Here is an 18,564-nt window from a genome sequence, read left to right on the forward strand (position 1 = left end):
AAAACTGTCAGTGGTTTAGCAATCTAGTCTCATACCTATCACTTTAAATGTTACCAGGAAATCTATTTATATTGGAACTCAGTGTCCTTTTCAGGAACAAAAACTAGAATAAATTATTATTTATGTTCTCATTAATGTTTCTAGTTAAATTAATACTGATAAATTATGTTGATATAGTTCTTCCTGAATCCAAACTCTTCAGAATTACTGGTTCTCTTTCAATTATGTGAAGAATTAATTAATTCCAGTAGCATTTTGGAGTTGTGAGACGGTAATCACAGAAACTTGCTACAATTTATAAGTCTTCAGCCAGAATTCGGAGTCCACTGACCACTTTGTTTAAAACAGCTAGAAGAACAGGAGTTTTTCTCTTTCTGTTCCTTTGTTCCTTTCTTGTGCTGCATGTGCTTTAGCTTTATTTACTGAGGGCCCTATAGAAGAGAAATGGAAATGTTGATTTTTTTCCCTATATTTATTAGTTCATTAATGCTAGATTATAAAACATGTTCAAAATTAAGTTGTGTTTCAAAGAAGAGCATTTGTGATGCAATAAGATGGAACAACAGACATGACTATAATATGTTTGTGTGCCTTACATACAAATCAAGTGAAGTTTTCAAGTCATTTGAACATAATGAATCCATAGTTAAAATCCATTGTACTCCTACTGGTCAAATTGGAAGTTGATACCACAAACCATGGTTTAGCAGAATATGAGCTGTGTTCATGTATAGTACAATGCCATGGTTTATAGAATAAGCTACTGTGGCCTAGTTTACATGTTAAGATATGATCATGGTTTACAAACAAGAACAATTACTAAGCCAAAAACACATTACTCTAGCATGATGTATAAACCCTGCCACAAGCAAGGCTAGCTTTTTCTTCTGCAGCAAGGAATTTGCATATTTTTGCTCCTGCTTAACTTTATTTTCTCAGAATGTTAACTAATTAGTTTAAGCTCTCCAGCTTCAAAAATAATTATATGATGGCTTATTTTAAGCTAAATTAAAAGTTAATAAATTTGTCAATCCAGAGATATTTCACAAAATGCTATGCTAGGAATTTTTTGGTATGTCATTGTGGCCTGATTTGAACATGACAATAAGCCAAAAATAAATAGTACATATTTATGTACTTAGCATGAGAAACCAGGTCTTTGTCTCAGTCGCATTAAGGACTGTGGGTGTGTGCAAGCCCAAGTAGTCTACAGGTAGTCCTCAACTTACAACCATTCGTTTAATGACCATTCAAAGTTACGATGCTGCTGAAAAAGTGACTTACGACCAGTCTTTGCACTTATGACCATTGCAGCATCCCCGGGATCACCATTTGCGACCTTCCTAGGGGACATCCGACCAGCAAAGTCAGTGGGAAAAGCAGGATTTGCTTAATGACCATGTGATTCACTTAACAGCCATGATTTCGCTTAATGACTGTGGCAAAAAAAAAGTCATAAAATCAGGTGGGACTCATTTAATGACTGCATTGCTTAGTGACAGAAGCTCCAGTCCCAATTGTGGTAAGTCGAGGACTACCTGTATTTTGCTAAACCAGTTTAATGTGATTTATTTAACATAATAAATAAAGTTAAATGTGGACTCTATGGCATATAGGTCACTTTATCTTTAGCAAATTCCAATGTTGTCTTACCTATGTAACTAAGTAGGACAGGAAGAAATATTAGACCATGGGTTGCTCCAAGTAGTACCATGGCTAAATACATCCTAAAGTAGAAGATCTGGAAAATCTGAGATTTGGAAAAAGCAAGCACCACTATTCCTCCAAATTTTGTAAGTGTAATACCACTGAAAACCTGTTGAAATTAAAAAAAAAGGAAGTACTATAATCTAGTGAAATACATTGTCCTGTTATAGACAACGCACCCATTTCCCTAACAGGCCAGCATTAATTTATTTTTATAAGATCATCATCATCATCAACGGAAAAGTAGCAATATCAGCACCCAGCCTACTGCATGGCTAGCAGACAAGCATCCTGCTCTCTTCCTACCAACTAGTCTGTCAAGTTGGTGAGTATCAGATCATTGGTTTTGCAATAAAAATGTACAATCTGCACTAAGTTACTTAAGCCTCACTTTTTTCTTCTTTTTCTCAGTGTTCTTACACTAAATCACTGTTCTTGCACAACAAAAACAGTGATCTGCAATCAGGATGGATTTTTTTTTTAAGTGGGTTATCTCATTGTCTCCTCTCTCTTCCCTGCAATCTTGCCAGGGTTCACTAGAAAAGGAAGAAGACAATGGAATGGTACATGCACATGAAGTGTGGGTGCATATAGTCCTTGATCTGCAATAATTAGGGTTAAAACGATTGTCTATCCATGTCAGATAAAGAAACGCTTTTATAATTACAAACTATTTACAGGAAGAGATTAACTTTATGCACTGTGTAGATTGTAACCAATGTGTCAGCATTTAGATGCATACAGGCCATGTTCTACTAAGACAATCCAGCCCAGTTTTCATGATTTCTATTGCCATGAGAAACAGGATACAAAATGCTACTTACAGAGCTCCCCATGTGAGATAGTGCTTCTTCAGCACGCTCTACTCTTGTTGCTTTTGTACTAATTGTGAATGCTCTTGTCACATGGCTACAGAATTCAACAGAGATGCCGCAACTCTGAAAAAGAGATAGCATAGATGTTAGGATACTCTTAGCGCTAATTATGTTTTATAAATCACAGGGCATTTAAATAAATAGCAATTAAATGCTAATACAGTGGTACCTCTACTTACGAACGCCCCTACTTACGACATTTTCGAGATATGACCAGCTCCGGCCCAAAAAATTTACCTCGATGTGCGAACTCCGCCTCGAGGTACGGCCATTTTTCCACCCTGACACGTGGTCCGCGGCCATTTTTCTGTCCTGACATGTGGTCTGCGGCCATTTTTCCGCCCCTGACGTGCGGTGCGCGGGCGTTTTGCCGCCATGGCGCGCGGGTGTTTTGCCACCCCACCGCGCTGCGCATAGGCGTTTTGCCGCCCCTCCGCGCGCAGGCGCTTTTCCACCCCTGACGCATGGTCCGCAGACACCAGAATGGATTAACGGTAATTACATTGAACCTTATGGGAAAATCTGCTTCGGGGTGCGACCAAATTCGGAGGGCGGAACGGATTAACCGTATTTACATTGAACCTTATGGGAAAATTTACCTCGACTTGCGACCAACTCGACTTGCGATCAGAGTCACGGAACGGATTAAGTTCGTAAGTAGAGGTACCACTGTAGTTAGAATATTGTTATAGCATATACACAAAATAACACAAAAGGGAAGAAGCAGAACAGTGCAGCAGCTGCAACAGAAATTAAATACAATAATCAACAAATACAGCAAGTCAAATTATTCACCAAGTGCCTCTTCACCAGCTTCTAGAAGGCTATTAGCAAACAGGCCTTCTTTGTAGAAAGATCCATAGCTTAGAAATAATCAAGGTATGAAGATGGCTTTTAAAAATGTCACTATAAATAGAATTGTATTCAATACTCTCTTACTGGTGTAGCCTATTTTACAGTTTAAACCAATTATTCTAAGCATATCATATATCATTCAGTCAACTATTAAGCAGCCACAAATAAAGAAGATGCATCTATTAGTCAAGAAACACCAAATCTTGCATTACTAAAAAGTTAAAAAATCCTTAAAAGAGATCTCCCCCCCCAAATGGGAAAGAAAACATTTTCTGTGAATAAGGCTTGGGAGGTATCCAAATATCATTGATAGGCAGGAAACCATGTAAAGAAAAATGTGAAAAGTAGGCAGTTCTGTCACTTTTTCTCCTTTTCAAATTTCCAACAGCAAATGGGTACAGAGATGTGCAAAAGCAGCAAACTTTTTCCAGGTTTAAAATACAAAGCTACTTACAGAATCAAATGTTTCAATGATTCAATTCATTTGATTTGATTTATTTGATGTAATCAGAAGTAACACAAATACATATGCTCATTCCCCACAAACACAAGAGAACTGAAGGATGGTGACATGTTCTGGCTGGTCTTCTCTTTACCTTCCTATTTGCTCCTTAGGGTACTTTATTTAAAGGAAAAGAAGGTCATGGAGGAAGAGGCAACTAGTGGAAATAGCAGCAGCAGCATTCTACTTGAAAAACACCGAGGACCCAGAGGAGTTCTTAGAGCTCTGTGAAGGCTTCTTAGATAGAAGATACACTCCATCCCATGAGAACGGAACTCAATCACCAGCTGCATGAGTACATGTGAAATGTGTGGAGTAAATAGGAAATCTAATCTTCCCTACAGGGGTGCTGGAGACATCAGAATGGAAGTGCTGGGTTCTTGGACAGTGAGAGGGTCCAAGAATTCTCTACTAAAGTAAGAGATAAAATGGCATTCCACAGAATGTGATTTGTCAAGTTCCAATGAGGGACCTCAACAAAATTTAGCCAACCCAGTTACATGGCACCACGTGGTCAAGAATCCACTTTGCAGAAATGCCCAGAGCAGCTTTAGTTTTATTGGGCTAAACAGAGTGTGGGAAAGTTCTTCCTTGTTAATTTTTCCAATATCACCATGCAATGGAGCCAGTCCAATCACTAAGACATCATTTCTTGCTTTCTTATAAGCTGCCTTTCTAAGTGAAGCATGGGGAGGATTTGCTTTCAGAGGGTAACAGGATATTCTGTACCTCCACCATGTAGGTGAGAGAACTATCAAAAGAAATATGGCCCTCAGGATTGTTTCATATGATAGAGCTTTCTTTGCTGAAATGGATTTGTAAATGGATGCCAGGACCTGTAGGTAAGGAGGGAGGCACTGATGAAGTAGGCTCTCACTTCCAAGTAAGAGGCTGACTCAATCTCTCACTTCAGCTCATGAAGTAAAGCTGGATGTTAGGACTCGATGAGTGATCTGTTTTCTGTTTTTGGCTAGCATGCTTACAAGGACATCCAAGTCTTCCCAAGAATTGGGAAGCATTCCCAAGTATTGCTGGAATGCTTCACAAAGTTTTTCCACAGTTTTCCAAAGTCACCAATTCCACCTGCAATCAGTCCTCGAAGTGCTGCTAGAAAATGACTATCTATATTCATGAATTACTAGACCCAACAACATTTTTGCTCAGTATTTCTGTATCTTACCTAACAAAACAATGGTGGCTGCCCCAGTGTGAAAATGTTTTTAGAAATGGGACTGATACCACCAAGAATCTAGCAATTGAAAATAATGTACTATTTATTTATTTGTTTGTTTGTGAATTTTAAAAGGTTACAAGATTTGTTTAGAATGTCCTTACCAATGTCCAACTTAGCCTAGCTTTTGGTCTTCTGGGCAAAGGATAGGAAAATTCATCAAAGTAAACTACAAACTGGCAAAGAAGTAGCTTAAATACTACATGCACCTAAATTTAAATTGGTTCTTGGGGCATTGGTAATAGATGTAGCTGTGTACAAGCATATCTGGGTACATCACTGAAGTATGGACACTTAAGTCTAAGACAACCTTTGTCACTGTATTCTTAAAAAAGCCAAGGTTTTCAGAGTAACCTAAATGATTTGCTAATAGAAACAAAAAGGGTAACACTTCCCTTTCCTAAGCTTACAAGGAATGAAATAAGTGTATCAAGCACAGCATGTATTCCTTTTGAGCCTTTAAATCCATCTTTAAGGATATAAATTGCACAGAATCTAAGCAGCATTTCTTTTTGCACCAAAGCTTTGTAAGCAGATAAAAATTAAAGTGTGGGTAAACTTACCATGACAAGGTTTACTAAGGAAACTGCATTTAAGCTGATACCCCAGAGCCACATCATTCCAAACATGTTGACCACTATCATAGCGATGGTGAAGCAAACAACAACAGCAGCCCATATTTCAAAACCAAGCAGCACCATCGTTACTATGAATATTGATCCAAGGGAAATGCCAAGATTAAAGATGGTGTCATCCACAATTGTCAGATATTGTTCATAAAAAACATAGAACAAGCTACGAAGAAAACAGAAGAGCAAAGTTAACAAACTAACAGACTACAGCTTTCCACCACTTCACAACTTCTGAAAAAGTCACTTCCCACTTTTTTCAAAAATTGAAGGCAAGAGAGAAACCATCTAATAAATTTGTCCCGAATCAGAACATTGTGTTTCAATTTTCCAAACCTAAACATAGGCTTCTGTAATGCAAACTATATAAATTGCATTTGAAAGCTAACTAAAAACAAAAAGAGCAATGGGCACGAAGTACCATTAGACAGGTATTTGTAGCTAAACGTGAACATATTATACCCATTTTAGACTATCATTATGAGAGCCAGTTTGGTGTAGTGGTTAAGGCACCAGGCTAGAAACCAGGAGACCATGAGTTCTAGTCCCGCCTTGGGCACAAAGCCAGCGGGATAACCTTGGGCCAGTCACTCTCTCTCAGCCCTAGGAAGGAGGCAATGGCAAACCACTTCCAAAAAACCCTGCCAAGAAAACTGCAGGAACTAGTCCAGGTAGCTGCCAGGAATCAAAAACTGACTCGAAGACAGACTCAAAAAGACTACCATTAATTGCCAGTTCCAACCCAAATGAAATGCTTTAAAGATTTGAGAGAGAAGTAATCACCCTATATTGTTCTACAACCTTTCATCTTCACTCCTGCTTTTCTAACTCGCCACTGCTTCTTCCTGTATTCCTTATTTGTTATGCCCCAGCCCACTTTTAATATATTGCTCTCACCAAGTGTTTTAAACAGCCCAACTCATTTCTGGAATGCAGCCTCCAGCAGACCTCTTAAGAATACGTGTGTCATTTGGCCTGGAAGAAGTTGCACACCTCTCAAGTATCTATTTACACAAGTATCTCCTAAAGCAACATTGAACAATCCATAAGATAAGGCCCTGATGTGTTCTAAAACACAGCAGTGTATTTATGTGCCACTAACTGGGCATTTTTAGTGATTGATGATGATTACGTGCCATCAAGTCATTGTCGACATAGATATTCTCCTTAATGATCTGTCCCTAATATGGTCCTTCAGCTCTTCCAACTATGTAGTCATTACTACTGTAACTGAGTTTATCCACCTTCCTGCTAGTTGTCCTCTTCTTTCCTTCCACCTTTGTCAGCATTAAAGCCTTCTCCAGATTAAAATCACTCAATTTCTGCTGCTGATGGCAGTAAAAACAGCCATTTTGCTTCCTTTTCTTTCTTCATTTTTCCTTCCCATTCATGGTGGCAAAACACAATTTTATTATTTTGGGGGAAAGAGAAGTACTAAAAATTAATTTATTCACAGATTAAAGATTTATTGACTGACAAAAGCTCTGGGTAGTCTAAGTGTCTACAGATTTTTTTCATTTATGACTCTAGAACTATGGAGACACACAGGAATTTTAGTCAATCAAGCCGCTGGAAATTAATCAGAGCAAAATGGAACACTTTGAAGATAATTCTGAATTAGTTGTACTGCTTTAATTATTTGTAAACTCTTCTACTATCTCTGCACAGGCTTATTAATATTTTCCTATTGAATAAGAACACATACATTGTACAGAAAGAGAAAAATCAGAACACTATCACTATCACTTCATAATAATCGAAATTTGCCCTAGGCTTCTGAGTGACCTAGGAAGGGTCACACACACAGCAAAAAAAGGATGGTCCAGGGCAAAAAAGGAGAAAGGGCAAGGATTAAATTTAATTTTGATTAACAGCCGATTTAATTTTAGTTAACAGCTGTTATCATCTAATATGATTTCTTCCGGTGTACTTAAAAAAATCCTCTTTATAGTTTAATGGCAACTTCTGAAGAAGCTCAGGGCACCATTCAAGGATTGGATGCTGGCTCATATTGTATAATTTAATTCTTACTGAGAAAGTTGTGGGAGAATTTTCTGCCCATAAAGGAATTACTGTACCTGTAAGGAAAAACATGATAGTTTTTCTCTTTGTGGGCCATGGCTTCAGTAATATTGTTTGCTATGATCCGTGCTTTTTTCAATGCATCAATAAAGTCTGCTGAGTTTTTTAGCACTGTATGGTAAGTCATGAAGTAAGTGGCTCCAATTTCAGAAGAGTTGTGTATAAAGTTGACTGCAGAACTATATGCAGCATGTCCTCTGCAAAAAGAGAGTAGAGTCAGCATACATCAAAAAAGGTTCTAAGTTCTATCAAATCAACTGACTAGCAGAGGCATTTCAATTTGCATCAATTATCTTATTAGAAAATACTATAGACCAACACTTGCTAAAAGTACACAATTCAAAGCAATAGAATGTAGGTTTGCCAGCGTGGATGTATTCAGCGAATACAGTATTTTGACAATGAAGTAAATATTCTGCTGGTAAATGTGACCTCTAAAAAACAAAAGTTGAAAAGTACTGCAAACACAGTATTATGTTTCTTACATTAAAAAAATGACTATTAAATTTTATAGCAAAGAGTTACATTGGGCTAGTGGGCACATTTGGAATATTAAGAGAATTTCATGAGGATTTTCAAAATGTCTTCTATAAGAAGGATGTCAGTCACGAAGGACTCTCCAAATGGCAAAATGGTGAGGTTTTGCCCTGCCATCTCTTTTCTTCCCCCAGAATGCTATTCCAGGGGTGGGCAAAGTGCAGCTCACATGCAACATCATATTTGCCATTCCAGAAATTTCCCTGGGTGGGCTTGGCCAAATTTTAGGAAAACTTTTGTATGGAGCAAGATGCCTGTAAAGGTAGGGCACTACTGCATCTCTTAAAAATTTCACTCTCCTTCCAAAGAAATCAGGCCAATTTTTCTTATTTTTGTGGGCTTTAAGGGGCAAAATGGCTCCTGACACAAAATTAGGGCTGAAAAGTCCCCATTCATTTCAGTGAGAACACAATGTTACCACCCATCATCCTCAAGCAGGATACAAATGGCAATGCAGGCAGTTGTGCTCTGTACCACTTCCATTTACTTTTATCTTTTTAATGGATAGATATACCACTGAGCACATCTGCAAATGAACTACTGAATTACGAGGACCTACTATTTTTAATCTTCTATGACTCCTATGTGGTACTCTAAGGCATTTCTTAGAAATAAAGATGATGCCTGAGGCTGGATCTTTGCTACATAGCACAAGGACTTTCCAATTTTTAAAATTAAAATAATATTTTAAAAATTAAATCAGGTAAGACATGAGGTCTGGCAGATGAAGAGAGATATTACAGGGTACACTGGCAGGCACATGAGTTTCAGTTCATAGTACTCAGGCAAAGAGAAATATAAAACCATACAATGTATGTTCGACTGAATAGTTTCAAGGTAGCGAAGCCACTCAGTATCTCCCCTCCAGTTTAGTATCATTACAAAATCAACTGCAAAATCCACCTAATAGTAATACCATCTAGTTAATGTTTAATTCACTTGCTAATCTGAATATCATGGGGTTGTACATAAAATGATTTGATGTAATCATGATAGATCTACCACATTTCTACAAAGAAGGTCAAAGAAGGTTCCCAATCAAGTCATAAAGAGAGATTAGTCTTTCTTGATCTTCAGAAATCCATGAGTACTAGTTTTTAACTAGTATTTTCAAACAGCTTCCTGGTCTATCATTTGATGATCTATCGTAGAATCTTTCCAGATTGACTGGTCTGTAGTTTCTTAGATCATCCTTTTTTGAAGATAGGGCCATTTGCCCTAAAGTATGAACTTTATAAGTACTTCATATGTTCTGATCTCCAAAATTTTTCAGGTAATCGATACGGATTTGACCAACTATCTCTTTCAGTACCATAAAATGAAATTAATCTGGTCCTGAAGATCTCATCTCATTCAAGAATAGTACCTAATTGACTATGTTGTTATGAAGCTTAAACTGTAATCATGTAAAGAACTTTTTTCTTTACAATTACAGTGAATATTCTCTTTTCAGAGAAAACTAAGTGAAAATCAAAGTTGGTTAGCTTTACCTTTTCTTTGTTACCTGTTAGCATTTTCCCTTCTTTACTGGTCAATTACATGCTAATTCTTTTCCTTTTATTTTGAATGTATCTAAGAAGCTCTTTTCTTGTTATTTGAAATTAACAAAGAATTTCACCTTACTCTGAGTTTTAGATTTTATAAATCTAGGCTATCTATATGTATTCTTTCTGGGTTTTCCATCTCACAGATATGTCCAATTTTTCACCAAGTTTTTAGTATGCCTGTATTGACTTTTTCTGCTGTCTTCCACAATTGTTTACAATTGTATTTTTACTGTTTCCTTTTTTAGTAATTCCCACCAATCTTGAGCTCCTTTTCCTACTAGTATCTCTTGCCATTAAACCCGACTTATCATTTTTTTTCCTCCAAGTTTAAAGTACAAATTTGAACACATTCACCTTTAAATTCTTAAAATGAACAATTTCAGGATTAAATGGTCAGTTTCCTGCCAAGTTCTCACTGTTTCCAGTTTGAATGAGCCTTCTCTATTGATTAGGATCAAGTAAAAATGATCATTTTATAACTTCCTCCACCATACAATGGAGAAAACTATGAGCAAGAGAAATCAGGAATTTCAAGAAAGGAATATGCATGACAATTTGTCTTCCAATGTTAATCTGAAAGGAACTTTAGGTCACCTATACCATTCCCCTGCTCTGTAAACCCTAAAATATTCACTAAACTACCTCTGGCAGGTGGCTACCCAGAGCCATTTGAAAACTTCAAGTGAGGAATCGTCTATTCAAAAGTAGACAGTTCTACTGTTAATAGCCTGTCAGAAAATTCCTCCAAATATTCAGTCTGAATTTTTAAATTTCGTTCATTGGTCTTCATCTTCCCCTCAGTTTCATCAAAGTAAAAGGCTGCTGCTTCTTGCACATGATAGCCTTTCAGATAGTTGAGGATTACTACCTTATCTCCCCTCTGTCCTCAAGTTAAACATGTTCGCTCCTTTAACTGTTCTTTATTGGACTTAATTTTCAGATCTATTATCAACCTGATATCAAGTTTAAAGTACACATTTCCTTTCCAGTCTGTCCCTTAGGTCATTTATAAAGATACTGAACAAACTGGGCTGAGACAAGGCCTTGGGGATCCCCATTCAATACTTCTCTTCACACTTCACACATAAGCCACTTATGAGTACCCTTTAATTATAGTTGTTCAACTAGTCACAAATTCACCAGAAGAGATCTTATCAACGAGATATAAGTTAGAGGTAGTTAAAGCATTTCATTATTCATTACTTTGCCCTTTTGAAAGTTTTTGATTTATTTTGGAAAGCATTATTTGCACTGGTCACTAGTAATTACCTACACAAGTATTAGTAGTACATAGTTCTGTTTATCTTCCCCTTCAATTGCTATGTTTCAATTATGAGAATCATTACACTAATTCAAAATTATAATTAATTTAATTTAAAATTAAAGTTCAACTTTATCTTGTCATTTCCTGTACTGTGAGCATTAGTATATAGACAATGAAAGCCAGGTACTTTATGACTCAGTGTTCTTCCTAATTTTTCATTGTTACATACCCCTTGCCACATTCTGGATTAGGATTATCTGAGAGGAACATAGGGAGAAATTTCATGAAGTCTTCACCCTGAGGTCTCTGCTTTCCTTCTTTAGTCAGTGGCCGGCAGTGCACACATGATGGATTTACAACTGCATAAATGTTATTGGAAAATATTCATAAAATTAGCATTCTTCTCCATACACATAAAAATTGATTTGCATCAGGTTCAATACTTCATTAAGCCTTGCAATTCAGCTGTACCTGAAGCATTGCAGAATGCTCCAGTGGTATTATAAGTTCTGCAACAGGAAGATTGTGGCTTGACCCAATCAAAGTAGTCATCGATCCAGGAAGAAGGTGAATAGCCAATTCTTGAACTAAAATATGAAAATGGTGCCATCATTTTTTGTCAAACATTTTCATGTACATTCAATACAAATCTCATAAATTTTTAAAAATATATTCAATACAAATCCCATATATTTTAAAAAATATATTCGGGGGGAGGGTGGCAATTAGCAATTATTCTTCAAGACTGATATAGAAATATTCTACATTTTGGACTTCCAGAAAAGAAATGGAAAACTATGGACTGGCTATTCGTAATTCCTCTCCAGACAAGGAGAAGATATGAGATTGCCTATAAGTGCTCCCGACAGTTGCTCCTTGCAAAGAGACCACAAGACAGCAATCTCTGGCTGCTGTCTTTAGAGCTCTGGGAGATGACAGAATAGCCATCTTGCTCAAACCATGGTCAGCACCTTCAAAAGGACACTTTTGAAGTATGGGTTCACATACTTCCTTTTCTAATCACTTTCAGAAATTGCTTGTTAACTGCTTTTCAGCTATTAGAAACCTTTGGATCAACAAGTCTGAAAACACTGGGCAGATTTCCTTCAATCCTTAGTGAAAGAAGTTCTAAATACAAGTTTAAGGATTTAAATATATATATATATATATATATATACACACACACACACACACACACATATACACACACATATACATACATACATACATACATACATACATACATACATATATGGAATAAACAGCAAAAGGGTGATTCAAACTTTTGATTTTGGAAAGTCACAAATGGACTAAGGGTCCAGATGGATTTGAAATAAGATTTTGGAATTAATTATAAGAATCTTTCCCGTGGGAAAAAGTTTTGTTTTGAATTCCTTTAAAAAAACATGATAGGATGGGACTTTGAAGGTTGGACACTAGAGGAAACTAGAAGGAGCTAAAGATTACAATTAAAGGATAAGAACACTTAAATTTGACTCACTAATACAGAATGGAGCAAAATATTTTAACATTAGACATATTGAAGGATATTTTCAAACAATGGACCCAGAAGTTAATTTTAAGACAGTCTATAGATAGACTGTGTTTAAAAGATGTTATGGGAGAGGAGCAAGTTTTACTGGACAAGACAGACTGATCTGAAAGTGGATTTAAACCCTAAAGTGGATGACAGCTACAAGAATGATATGGAAAAAGATGCTACAGTGGACATACAATAGAAACTGGCTGATGCCTTAATAATTAAAAGGGATGTACAAATAACAAACCAAGAGAGTGACCTCGATAATTTTCCTATATTGGATTTACAAAAGTGGCTGGTTAAAGCTTTGAAGAATTTTGTGAGAGGGGACAAAGAAAAAATGAAAAGAAATCAAGTTCTAAGACATTATTTGAAGGGACTAAAGATCAAGATTGTTAAAAGTAAAAGGAAGGAATATAAAGTTGGTTTATTTGATCAAGGTTAAAATAGATATGTTGCTATCTCTTTGCTGATCAGGACTGAAATGATGAGGTTTTAAGGATTTGTTTATAGATCAGAGATGGGATATGGGAATAAGAGATCATTTTTTGTATTTTAAAAGAAAATGATAAGTTACTAAAATTGTTTATACTTGTGGTGAAGGGGAAAGTCATTTCTTCATATATTTCTTTTTCTTTTTCTTTACTATATTCTTTTTCCCCCTAATTTCTTTTTTTCCACACCTATTTTTTATTTTTATTTTTTCTAGTTTGTATTAGTTTTTTTTAATTATTGTAAGTGCAATTTTTAATAAAATTACTATTAAAAAAAGAAATACAGTGGTACCTTGGGATACGAACGCCTCTACTAACGAACGTTTCGGGTTACGACCAGCTTCAGCAGGAAAAATTTACCTCGGGATACGAACTCGCCTCGACTTACGAACCGGATCCGCGGCCATTTTCCCTGCTGCCACGCGGCTTCCTGTGGTCGAGGTCGCGGTAGCAAGGAGACGTTTGGTGAGGCTTGTGGTGTGTTTTGTGGTGTTTTGCGAAGGTTTTTGGTGTGCGTGTTAGCATGGCTCCAAAGAAAATGCAGAGCAGGCTTGGCGGGAGTAAGGCTCTGAAGAGAAAATTGCCTCGGGTTGCGACCAAATTCGGGCGGAGGGCGGAACGGATTAACCGGATTTACATTGAACCCTATGGGGAAATTTGCCTCGGGTTGCGACCAAATTTGGAGGGCGGAACGGATTAACCGGATTTACATTGAACCCTATGGGAAACTTTACCTCGACTTGAGACCAACTCGAGTTGCAACCAGAGTCATGGAACGGATTAAGTTCGTATCCCGAGGTACCACTGTATTCTGCATTTTAATTAGCCTCATATTTTAACTATAATGAATTAAATAAATTCCACTGCCACTGGGAAATCCCTGTCCATTTTCTGAATTTTTGTTTAATTCAGCTATCTTAATTTGACTGTAAATCAATATGTCAAATAATATATTCTCTCATTCATGATACTTTTTCAAACTTATTAGAAAAACTTAATTGATGGTTCAATTCTATTTATAAAAGTCACATATATAACACTTCCACATCATTATTTTAACAGTAAATTATCTATTATTTTTAATCCAATGAGCATAATCCTATTAAATTAATTATACTTTCAAACAAAATGTCTCCATTAGAGAAATTAGATTTTGTTTTGTAAAACAAGTATTACTGAACAATACTAGATTCCACATTGCTATCTTAAATTCCTCACTCAATAATAAGAAACTTTGAAGAACAAAAGAGAAAGCCAATATATCTAGATTAATTAATGGTCTTCTGTATCATCTTTAATTTTATTTCTAATCCATTCAGTAAGTAAGGGACAAATTTCAGTGTACCCTGGTAGCCTTTTCCCAAAAATGCATTTCAAGTAAAAGCTAATGTTCTAACTTTATATATACTTATTGGTTTATCTTAGCAAATATAACAGGTGCTTAGCTCTGGATATTTCCCATCAAGCAATGCATCCAGGAATCACATGAAGAACAAACTGTAATTGTACATCACAAGTACTTGCTCTATTGTACATCAAAGTAGTAGAACTGGTAATCACAAGTCTAAATAAAAAATTGTTTCCATTCTAACAGAACTTTGTTATTTGCAAGAGAGAAATTTTAAGAAAGAGGAAAATGAATACCTACTAGCTGCTAATTTCTGCTGCACCAAACACTTGCTGTACCAGAGAATTGTTGTCACATCCCATTCCTCCACAGACCATATTTTGCCCATCCAAAGTTGTATAGTTATGCCCTTCTTTCAACACAAAATATACTGGAGGACCTGCGTGCAGATATTTGCCAAGATCGTTGAAGTAGGCTATCAAATAGGAGTCCTTATTTTAAAAGAGAGAGAAAGAAAGATGGAACACAAAGGAAGGGAGAACAAAGTAAGAAATTATCTCTACAATGTTTGTCCATACAGCACTTATTTCTCTCTATATACATATAGTGTCTATTTCTTATATGTACAGATCGGTAGCAGTCTTTCTCAGAAAATTCTCAGGAAATTTTTAGTATTTCCTAAAAAAAGGGTAGCAGTACAGGATGCTGAAAAAACTTACATCAGGCATTGATAATCTCTGGTCCAGGCCAATATCGATTTTGTTGACAACTGCTATGCTGAATGATAACACACCCACAAATATGGATATCTGAAACACAGTAAAGACTTCTTCATCTCACAAACAGCATTCACTTAAACCTTTTCAAGATTTTGATTTACATATTCAAAGATCTATAGACTCAGTCAGTGCTGCTAGAAAATATACTGTAGCTCTTCCATCCTAAAGGGTAAAAACAGTGTCATGGTATGCTGGCAATGAGATGGAAGAAACATTTAAAATGTTCCTGTAACAGTGTCAATCCAACTAAAATTTATTGAACATTAATCTGTTCAGGCTACTGAACTGATTTTAACCATTCTGAAAACCTGTTAAAGGAGAAACAAATCTGCATAAAATTAAGTATAGTTGTACCATTAAAGAAATCTCATGATTGCATTTAGATTATTATTTAGTTTAGGCAAAGATACTTTAAACCGAAAGGTACTTTAGCTGCAACTATGAAGGAGTACGTACAATAATTGGTCTCATCCAATCTTTAAGAAGAAATGGAGAATATATGTTTTTGAAGAACCGAAAGAACATGCTTTTAGAGTGATGGAAACTGATTTCTTCACCACCTTTGACACAACACAGGACATCATATCGATTTTTCTGAAATATAAAACGCCAAAATAAATGTGCGGCTAAAATAGTACTTACCCAAAACAAATATTAAAGCGCTTATAATGAACTTACCTCTTGGCGCTTAATGTCCAAGCCCAAGAGACTTACAAAGCAGGTAATTTGAAGAAGGAAGTCAATAAATACAGCCACTGCAGCAAAGAGGGAGAATGTACGAACTGCAGGCATAGTAGACAAACTTCCTAAAAGAGAAAAGAAACAGATGTATGTCATACTAACTCAATACAAAAGAATATATTCAAACATTTATATGACACTTCCCATAAAATACCATAAAGCAGTTTGCCAATCACATTTTTGAAAAAGTTAATGTAAAATACTGTCATTAAAAATAGGAAGAGAGAAAAGAGAATATTAATCAGTGTATTTCTACAATTCTACAAAAAAATGCTGTCGAAAAGAGGGGTTTTCTATAGGTACCTAAGCAATATAGGCAGTCCCCTACTTATGAATGGGTTACATTCCAAGAGGCTGTTCATAAGTCCAACCAAATAAAAAGTAAAAAAAAAGAGGAGGAGGCAGGAGGCACGGCAGTGGTGTGGGCAGAGGAGCCCTGTCTTCTGCTGCCAATGCTTCGCTGGGTGAGGCAGAAGAGGGGGTGTAACGGAGGAGAGGGGACAGAGGCATGCTGCAAACAAACCCTTTCCTGCCTTCTCCCACCTTCCAGGAGGTTGGAGGTTTGCATTGGAGTAGGAGTTCCCAGAAAGGGTTAATTTACATGGTGTGCTCCATTGGGTGAAGGAAGAACCAGTGGGATGCAGCATGCTCCATTGCCAGGTGAGGCAGAAGGCGGCAGTGGCTCCCTGGATGAAGGGTCAAGCTGGCGGAGTGCAGTGTGTTCCATTGCTGGGTGAGGCAGGAGACCTCCCCCCCTCCCCCCTATCCTTTGCCACCACCGCCTCTCCTGCCTCACTCGGCAACAGAGCGCTCTGCATAAACTAACCCTTTCTGGGAACTCCAGCTCCAGTGGAAACCTCCAATGCAAACAGAAGGCAGGGGAAGGTGGGAAAGAGTTAGTTTGCGGCCTGCTGTAAACTAACCCTTTCCCACCTTCTCCTGACTTCTGGTTCTGAGTTCCAGCCTGACTTCTGGGTCCATCTTTCATCTCAGTGAAAGTTCACAATATGAAAGTTTGCAAGTAGGGGACTCTCTGTATAGTAACAGGCACTATTTCAATAAAAGAAAAGCATTCCAAATAGTAGGCATCACATTAAGGTTTCTTTTCCAAATCCTGGTTTTCCATGAACATATTATGCCAAGCCTCCCATACAAGGATGAGAGAAAAACAACAGTATGCAGGCAACATGCTTAAGGGATCTTTTTTAAATCTCAGAATTTAACTTAACCAGGTGCCTTAAATTCAGAAATAATCTATAGGAATCTATTTCCACCTTTATCAGAAATACATTTGGTGAAAAGTAAAAATATGAGTAGTATTCAGCATAGTGTTCATAAATAAGAAAAGGCTGGGGTAAAAAAACATTTCTACATTGTATCAAGAATTTGGCAGTTTATATTTCAACAATTTTGGCATTCTACTGAAATGCATTTTACTTGTTGCTTTTAAAACACCATTGCTCAGCTCTCTGTGGGGCTGATGTTGATTTTCAAGGGTTTGGAAATAAAAGCTTCACCCGTTCTACTCTTTTTAAACCCTGGACATGGAGTAAGAGAAAATAACTAATTCCAAAATCCCAAGTACAAATTTAAAAATCTTACCTAAGAAAAAAGCCACTGTCTCTGAAAATGATGAAAGAAACATGCTAGGAGCCACATCTCCAAGAATTCGACCAATCTGCTTATCTAATGTTTCACCTTGAAGCCGTTCATCTCTCTGAAATTACAATTCACTTATTAGATCAAATTATGTTCTCAGATATGTGAAACAAATTTTTAGTTAAGAAAATGTAGAAATATGCCTCCTTGCCAACATGCAAAGGCTCCAGGCTACCCATTATTTTTTGACAGTTCAGTAATATGTTTTGTATCTATATGGTCACTCATACCTACATGGACACACACACGCATGCAAACACACTGTAAAAGCACTCAGGAATTCTAAATATTCTCCTTTAAAATACTATAAAAGTCCAAAATGAACAGCAGTCTATCATTGGCTAAACTGATGTTTTTCCAACCTAATTTAGAGAAAATATTGATTTCCCTTCTCCCAAGAATTGAGAAGACCAATAAAATAAGAAAACAGACAATCATCCCTTTCATTGCTCTAGAAATTATCCTGTTCCTTGTCTAGATGAAATGCAACACAATGTTTTAGTAGAAGAGACAAAATTAACCCCTCTCTTTTAGTCACATTATTAATAACTTTGCAAAACCCTTGAAAGGGGTGCTTTGCAAGGTTCATCAACATGGATATTCTCCTGAAAGGATTAAAGCACCCACCTCCCTTGGAAAGTAGGGTGGGTTTTTTTTAGAAGGCCACAAACACAGCATTCTCCTTGCTCCCCAGAAACTGATATTCAATGCCACACTGACAGTATTTAAAGGGAGGTTAATGATGTCATTGTTCTTAACATATTACTGCAAAAA

General features: G+C 36.7%; 1 protein-coding gene across 1 annotated transcript in view; it reads right to left on the minus strand.

Moving 5' to 3' along the window:
• Positions 1 to 97: 97 nt before the first annotated feature.
• The window catches only part of NPC1 (NPC intracellular cholesterol transporter 1), a 52,470-nt gene continuing 34,003 nt past the window's right edge, over positions 98 to 18,564 (minus strand). Inside the window, exons 14-25 of the mRNA XM_088130712.1 lie at positions 17,734 to 17,848; positions 16,069 to 16,196; positions 15,847 to 15,984; positions 15,331 to 15,420; positions 14,912 to 15,102; positions 11,701 to 11,816; positions 11,459 to 11,588; positions 7,878 to 8,078; positions 5,734 to 5,965; positions 2,532 to 2,645; positions 1,654 to 1,816; positions 98 to 431 (exon numbers count right to left, since the gene is read on the minus strand). Of these exons, the coding sequence (XP_087986838.1) occupies positions 349 to 431; positions 1,654 to 1,816; positions 2,532 to 2,645; positions 5,734 to 5,965; positions 7,878 to 8,078; positions 11,459 to 11,588; positions 11,701 to 11,816; positions 14,912 to 15,102; positions 15,331 to 15,420; positions 15,847 to 15,984; positions 16,069 to 16,196; positions 17,734 to 17,848 (1,701 nt within the window). The 3' untranslated portion in view covers positions 98 to 348. The remainder of the gene's footprint in view (positions 432 to 1,653; positions 1,817 to 2,531; positions 2,646 to 5,733; positions 5,966 to 7,877; positions 8,079 to 11,458; positions 11,589 to 11,700; positions 11,817 to 14,911; positions 15,103 to 15,330; positions 15,421 to 15,846; positions 15,985 to 16,068; positions 16,197 to 17,733; positions 17,849 to 18,564) is intronic.

The sequence above is a fragment of the Python bivittatus genome, unplaced genomic scaffold, assembly GCF_059951505.1.
Source record: "Python bivittatus isolate LINGU-HERP-01145 unplaced genomic scaffold, Pbiv_v1 ctg000840_np1212, whole genome shotgun sequence".
Lineage (NCBI taxonomy): Eukaryota > Metazoa > Chordata > Lepidosauria > Squamata > Pythonidae > Python > Python bivittatus.